Raw genomic sequence first — 8,136 nt, forward strand, 5'->3', positions numbered from 1 at the left:
TTAGGTGGCGCACACTAGAGATCCCTATTGGGCCTCGACCCACTATTCCTTCGCTCGTTCTCCCGTTCGTCAATACTCCTTCTCACGTTTGCTATAATTTTTCTTTTGTTCGATTTTTTCTGCTCCTTGATTTCTCTTGCAGCACTTAAAACAAGAATAAGAATACAAACTAGAAATTTTTTGGAAAAAGTTCATCGATTTGAAAAAATAAATCATGAATTTGAAAAAAGTTCATTCAAATTTGAAAAATAGTTCATCGATTCCGAAAAAAGTTCATCTAATCTGAAAAAAGGTTCATCTAATTTGGGAAAAATTTCATCGTTTTTGAAAAAAAATTCATCAATTTTCAAAAAAGTTAAAGAATTTTAGAAAAGTTCATCAATTTCGAAAAAAGTTCATAGTTTTTAAAAAATAGTTCATTGAATTTGAAAAAATATAATCATTTTTTAAAAAATTCATCGCATTTGAAAAAGGTTAAACAAATTTTAGAAAAAGTTCATAGTTTTTACAAAGTAGTTCATCGAATTTGAAAAAAAAATCATCATTTTTGAAAAAATTTCATCAAATTTAAGAAAAGTTCATAAAATTTGATTTTTAATAGAAATAGAAAAAAGAAAATAAAAAACAAGCAAGAAAAAAAGAATAAGAACGGACGAAAAACTGCCCAGCGAACCGAGAAAAACCAGTTTAGAAGCTTTCCAAAACCAAGGCTTCCCACAAACAGGAGAAAGTATAAAAAGGAAAACAAAATATAATAATTCACATCGGTTGAGTTGCCCTAGTGGTCAATGCGCTGGGATGAGAAACCTACAGATCCTGACTTAGCCTTGTTCGGGATCCCTCCTCTCCGCCCTGACTCTGCGGAGTTGTGGAGCTCAGTTTTAGCCGTTCCGTGAAAGTGAGCTAGAGCCTGGTCCGCTCCGGAGCGGAGTGGAGGGAGTGGAGAGGAGCCGAACGTGGCTTTAGAAACCCTCGTCTCTGCGTACGATTCTTTTTTTACCTTTCATCCAGAAATAAAAAAAATAGATAAATAGGCCAGCCCAGCTAAACTTAACCGGCGCCTGCAGTGCCGAATAGGGTTTGCCGAACCCTAGGGCCGCGACCCTCCCCCAGTTCTCCTCCGTCCACGCACATGTGCGCCGCCTCGCAATCTCCCATGCTCCTGTGCGAAGAAATCAAAAACTGCTGGTCCGTTGCACACCGCCGCCGCGGGCTGCTCTCCCGTTGTCTAGTCCCGCCTGGTAGATGCTCCGCGCTAGCGGCATCGCATGGTGTCTGGCAGTGCTCCCCTTCCTCTGCATTGCCACGGCGGCCGTGGTGTTGCTGCCGCCGAGCGCTGGCCCTACCTCAGCCACGCCCAAAACGGGCCGTGCGTCCAAATCCGAGAAAGACCGGCACTGCTCGCCTCCTCGGCCACTGATCAATGGGTAATTTCTTTGATCGTGATTGGCAAACAACAATACAAGATGCGACATGATGTGTGTGTTCATTTCCAGATTGATGAATTTGAACATTGAACTGATACTGAATCGAAAAAAAACATGTATGTATGGATTAAATGAAAGATGTTGCATATTTATATCAGTTTTATTCCCTGTTACAAAAAAAATAAGATGCAGATATATTTTCACTGGTGGCGTGCAACAATAGTCAAGGACATATGGGAGGAATATGGACGAAGCAAACTATTGACTTGCTATTCTTTTGTATCCCTTATTATTATTTGTACTTTTTGTCATATGTCTTATCTATTTTGTTTGACCATTAAGTATTGAGTTTAAGTTCTATATATATTGCGCTGTTGAGCAAATTTTTGTGTGCTTTCGCATGAGGTGTTTCTTGGATAGCTATCAGACATTTTTTAGATAGTCCTTCAGTATACAAAAAATTAAAATTTTATTTGCATTTCGCCCCGGGCCCCCAAATTCTTGGAGACGGCCCTGTACATAATCAACATTATGACACTGGTTGTATGCAGTATCCACAATACATAATTCGAAGGGTGATAATTAAAGCCTCTATTTAGAAAAAAACATGAACAATATTGGAGTATGTTTCTTGGCCGCCTGCCATTTAACCGAGGCCATACTCTACACCTCCTTAGGAACATCCATTGGGTAGCGATATATGCAATCTTGCCATGCCTTATCAGCATTGTTTGCTGGCTGGACGCACTTCAACACCGCACTGTTACACTTGTATCCTGAGCCAAACCCAATCATCCAAACTCGGTCCCCCTTCGTCATTCGACCCTTGGCCTCACTGTAGGCCAGCTCATACCATACCGAGCTACTCGATGTGTTCCCAAACCTGTGAAGTGTCATCCTTGATGGCTCAACATGCTCATCTAGCAGACCGAGGCTACGTTGCACTGCATCAATCACCGCTCGTCCACCCGCATGGACGCACAAATGGTCGAAAGCTGTGCGGAAATCGGGCACATATGGCTTGGCGGTTCCATTTAGCACCTTCCCTGAAATGTATGAGAGAAAAATTGCAATCTTGACTGACAAAGGAAGAATAAGAGGTCCAACCGTGATGATGTTAGCCCTGAGAGCCTTGCCAGCAACGTCCACAAGGTTCTTGGATAAATTGAGACCAAGATTCCCCTTGTCATCTTCCTCATGGAACACACATTGGTATGCATTGTCTTGGTACCCGGTGCATGTCCGAATCACGTGCGCGAGCTGAAAACGAGCTTTGGTACCCGAGGTTGAGAGGAGCACCGCGGAGCCACCCATGCGGAACAACATGTTGAACACTTGCATTTCACGCTTCCTCCCAGTGTAGTAGGTCCTATTCATAATCTCCGTGGACACAACCAAGGCATGCGCGTCGGAGGGAGCGGTCTGCAAGAGGTCCTTCGCAAGACCCACCGCGATGAGGCCTGCGCTGCAGCCCATCCCAGAGAGTTGCACGTTGCATATATCATCTCGAAGCTTGTATCTTCTCATGATCATGTCAGCGAGCGACGGAGTTGGATTGAAAATGCTGCAGTTCACGATGAGTATGGAAATTGCATCAAGGTTGATAGATGTCTTCGCTAGCAGATCATCTATGGCCGTGAAGATGGACAGTTCCGCTTCTGCACGAGCTTCGCTTAAAGAATAATGCGGTGGGATATAGTGGTGGGGAGGCGGGAGGTAGGTCTCATCGCCAAGGCCTGACCGTTCAGAAATACGGGTCAAGAACCGATGGTTGTCGTCGTCGTTGTTGTCAGACTGGGAGTGGTGAATGTTCTCAATCCATGCGGCCTTGCTGATGCGGTGGTTGGCATTAGGCCGGAAGCAGGCATAATCAACAAGATATACGGTGCGCGAACCGTTCATGAGGTACAGGGTGATTGCAGTGGTAACGCACAGAAAAAGTAAGAAGAGGCGGATGTGTGCAGAAGTATCATGCCAAATGAGAAATAGATTGTCTACTAGGAGTACCAGTACCATGGTGGTGGTGGTGTGGTGGCTGAGGCGCCTATGAAAATTGTGAACGTCTTCACGGCGACCTGGTAGTGATACTTGGTAGATGAATAGAAGCAAATTAAGAGAAAGTAGGGAGCTTATATTTCCTGTTTAGATTGCTGAGCACGTATTTATAAAGAAGCAAAGGATTGTGAAGAAGGGGGCGTGGATTACAGAGCGGCTAGCATAAATGCTTGCACTCTTTAACCACAAAGGCCATACCAGCAATATTTTTATTATTAGGGCCCATCGTTTGATTGAGATTTTCTTATGTCTCAATCCACATTATGCAAAGTTCAACGTACACTTTATCACATAGTTGCACTTCTCCAAAAAAACGTGGAAGTCACGCTGCACTTAGTGCACTACACTGAATTTGCATTTTTCAGAAATCGACTGATACTTAAGAAAACACTGATCGGCTAAGAATTAGTAAACACTTATTTTTTTTGGTAAGTAGTTAACACAGGGTCCGCACACATGCATATGCAACCTTTTTTTTGTCACTTTGGTTAATCTTATTAGAAGAGCATATACAGTTAATATTTACGCTCAAAATTATATGTACAGACGGACTAGGTGTTGTTGGTCGTCAGACGGATGTGGCCATGATAATCTGGAAGTGTCGTGCACCTTTGCGGTGCAAGTTCTTTGCATGGCTCGCCTTTCTGAACGGGCGTTGGACGTCGGAGAAGCTGGCCAAGTGGGGATTGTCGCATCAGCCGCTTGCCCTTCTGTGACCAGGAGGCAGGGACGGAGCTAGGCTAATGCAAGGATATGCAATGCATACCCAATGTTTTTTGCAGAATTTTTTCAGTATATAAGCTCCTATATGCCTTTATAATTCGTATGGCAGTCTACTTGTACGTGCAGGGCAGGAGAAACCAAGAAAAGAGCGATTCAACACCAATTGGGCCTATGTTGGGCTGCTACCAGGCCTTATCCTTGAGGCTCGACTAGGAGCCACCGCATCGTGAATCTGGGGCACATCACATGCTCGCATCGGCCATCGAAAGCAACCGCCGCTGCCGCCGCATCATCTCATCTTGCCGATCGATCTCCTTCGCCAGCCCACGCCCTTCGCTGCTTCGCAGTACGCACTCGGCAATGCCACAGCGCGCACCCGCGCACGACACATCTGTCATCTAGCAGACAAGTCGGCAACAGCTGCGTGTGCACGCAGTTCATCCACCGTCTGATTTTGTGAGTGTTTAATTTTGATTTATTCGAATTCTTAGTCGAGAATAGAGAGTTATCTTCATTCCCTATTTTTGTTTTGATTAATCTACTCTGTAGCATCCATGCAATTTTGAGCGTGGTTTGCATTGGCTCGCTGTAAAACTTGTGAAGAAGTGCAAGGAAATCAAGGTGAATTTTATGCATCTAAATTCCTGGATTATAAACATTCAAATTTGGAAGATTTTCCATCATGGAGGAACAATATTTAAATGATTGCTTGGTTACTTTTCTCGAGTGTAAATTCTTCATGCCCATGTTGAAAAGGAGTGACCGTAGAGTTACATTTTTTTTTACTCCGCATACCCATGTTGAAAATCCTGGCTCTGCCACTGCCAGGAGGAGGAACACATCGATCACCTTCTTGTTTGATGTGTGTTCGCTCGATCGGTCTGGCACGCTCTGCTCATAGTGTATGGTATGGCGGGTGAGACCACAACATCGCAGGATGCACTCTTGCAATGAGGAACATCTCATAGCTTTCCTACTCAGTCCAGAAAGGGGTTCGACAACATACTGTTATTGGCACTTTGGGAGCTTTGGAAGCATCGAAATGCAATTGTCTTCGACAGGGCTTCTCCCTCCGTGCCGGCATTAATTGCATGAATTCTCAAGGAGGTTGGAAGGTGGACAATGACGGGTTTGCTAAGGTCTAATCTACAAGCGTTTAGCGTGGATCTAGCTAGGTGGATTAGGCGTGAGTAGTCTTGTGTGCGGCAGGGCTGCAGACCAGTTTGTAAAACGGTGGATGGTTCCTTGTACGGTTGTACCCTTTCTTCTCCGAATGCAAGATACACATGATTGTGTGCATTTTAGAAAAAAATATGTACACCTTTTTGTTACTATAATAACAACTAGCTAGGTGTCATGCACAATTACGCGTAGAACATCACTACTTATATCTATTTCACACACATATTAAAAATAGAGTTAATACAGTTTTATCCCAAAATGAGCCGAGGTGAGAGAAATCACCCCAAAAATGAGAAATGGTGAACTTTTTACTCCTAACTTAAAGATTTCCAGATGAAAGTATGTTGCTAGATTGAATTATGGTATTATTACTTAGGTTCTTAAGACCATGGATGCTAAACAAATTTAGACCTATCATCCTATTAAATGTGAGCTTTAAAATTATTACTAAAGTCCTAATGAACAAACTTAGCAAAGTGGTGATCCCTGTCATATCTCATATTCAGACTGCTCTGGTGAAAGACAAACCCAATATATTATGGAGGGGGTGGTAGTTTTACATTAAGCCTTGAATATTATACATCATAGATAACATAATGCCCTTCTCTTCAAATCTAACTTCGAAAAAGCTTATGATAAAATCAAATGGGCCTTTTGTGCATCAGATGTTGAAGCTCAAAGGGTTTGATGATGTGTGGTGTGAAGGGGGGACATGTGCAAATTAGACTGAATGCTAACATTGGGCCTTATTTTAAAGCTCATAAAGGATTTTGAGATAAGGAGATGCCTTCACACCTTTATTGTTTGATGATCTGACTACTGATGCTTTGGGAATTATTATGGGTAAAGTTAAAGAAAATGTTTTGTTAGATGGGTGTTAGAAGACTCTTTATAAAAAGGGTGAATATGATGCCATATGCCGATCATACTACATCTCTATTGCGAGATCATGAGAATAGTGCTATAATTTTGAAAATTATTTCCTGTGCATTTGAACAAATGCCAAGAGATCTTCCTTTTTGCCAATGCTGTGAAAAAAGCCAATCTATATCTTGAAATCTCTCCCTGTGAATTAGATGTTGATCCCCTAAAATATCCGGGTATACCTATTTCTAATGTGAGAACTAGAAACAAACACTCGAATGGGGGGATAGAGTAAATAGAGAAGAGGTGTGGGCGCTGCTAAGGAAAATTATTGAATATGGCTGGTAGGGTTACTCTGGTTCGGGCATTCTTGACAAACGTCCTTGTCTTTATGATGTCCTTCTATGCAACTCCTATCAGGGAGAAAAGAGTTTTTTATAGGGCTAGGTTTGTGTCGAAGGCTGAAGAAGACAAAAAATAATATCATTTGGTGAAATTGAAAACCTGCTGCCAACCCAAAGACCAGGGGGGTTATCTATTTTAATGTAGAACTTATGAATAAATCTATCATGACCAAATAGATCTGAAAGCTAGAAACTGGATTTGAGCTATGGGAAGAGGTTCTTATAAATAAATATGTTGAAGGGAAATGCATTCTCACATCAAGCGTAATGTTTGAGATTACCATTTTTGGCCTAGCATTTTGAAAGTTAAAGATCTATTTAATCAACATTGTAAAAAGGTGATTAGACATGAGGAAATACAAGATCCTTGGAAAGATTGCTGGGTGGGGGATAAACCTCTGAAACTCTCAAATCCCAGGTTGCATAATCTAAGTATGATCATAATATTTCTGTGACTGAGGTTATTAATAAAGCATGGGAGCGATTTACTTTTAGAAGAATTCTTGTGGGAAAAACCCTGGAGTTCTGGAACAATTTGAAATTAAGATGTGATGATGTTAGAAAGTTAGGAGGAAAAGATAAAAGCAAATGGATGCTCATTGCTGATAGAAAGTTCACTATTAGACCTCTTTATAAATATTGGATTAAACAACTTGTGGTTTTCCTTAGAAATTTCTACGGAATATCAAAGTCTGACTATTTAAGTGTGATTTTTTTGTATTTCTTCACTCAAATCACCAGGCACACATACACATGGAAGATTGCTAATGCATTTTGTTATAGTGATTTTCTTGTTTCATTGCAGCAGGCAAACTGCATTGCTGATATTACCCCAAACAAAATACTTTTGGTGGATCAACTAGGTGTTGAATCTGGAAATCAGGTACACACGACTCCAGTTTTTTGTTTTAGTTAAATGCGTTGAAGAGTAAAGATGTAAACCAGCCAACTAGGCATACCTATACAATCACCATAGCATGTCTTATATCCATAACTATATTACGGATTCAGATATCAAGTATGTATCAGGTAGCAGATCAGTTATTTGTCTTTGATACTCTATCCCAAACATAGCCTCACTTCACGTTACGAAGCCCTAATGGCGGCGGCAACACTCCTCTTGTCAAGCAGGCCGTACCCTTGTGTGTCACATGCTTGTGCCTGATGCTACAGGAGATGAGACATCGGCTGGGATAAAGAAGCTGTGTTTGGCTGGCTGAGAGGGTCGATGAGGTTGTTTTGCAGTTTATTGGTAGTTTCATAGAAACATGAGTTACTTCTTGTTGGTCACTGACTCCTATTTCATTGTTTCAGCTACAAAGTCAGTTGTTGAATTGCTACCTACCTCAAATATGAGGTCATATATCTTCTTCTAAATGCATGATTTCCTTGTATGGATACAGTAGAGAACACTGCAGATTCATAGGTAAATTTTGACGAGGCTTTGTATTTCAATCTGGTCAATTGTTTTCCCATTCTAT

At 41.7% G+C, this 8,136-nt stretch overlaps 1 protein-coding gene across 1 annotated transcript; it reads right to left on the minus strand.

Moving 5' to 3' along the window:
- Nucleotides 1-1,877: 1,877 nt before the first annotated feature.
- Nucleotides 1,878-3,542, minus strand: LOC125523204 (3-ketoacyl-CoA synthase 5-like). Its single transcript, XM_048688254.1, has one exon. The coding sequence runs from the start codon at nt 3,441-3,443 to the stop codon at nt 2,091-2,093; it is 1,353 nt and encodes a 450-aa protein (XP_048544211.1). The 5' UTR covers nt 3,444-3,542; the 3' UTR covers nt 1,878-2,090.
- Nucleotides 3,543-8,136: the final 4,594 nt, after the last annotated feature.

This window comes from Triticum urartu, chromosome 7 (genome assembly GCF_003073215.2).
Source record: "Triticum urartu cultivar G1812 chromosome 7, Tu2.1, whole genome shotgun sequence".
NCBI classification, from domain to species: Eukaryota; Viridiplantae; Streptophyta; class Magnoliopsida; order Poales; family Poaceae; genus Triticum; species Triticum urartu.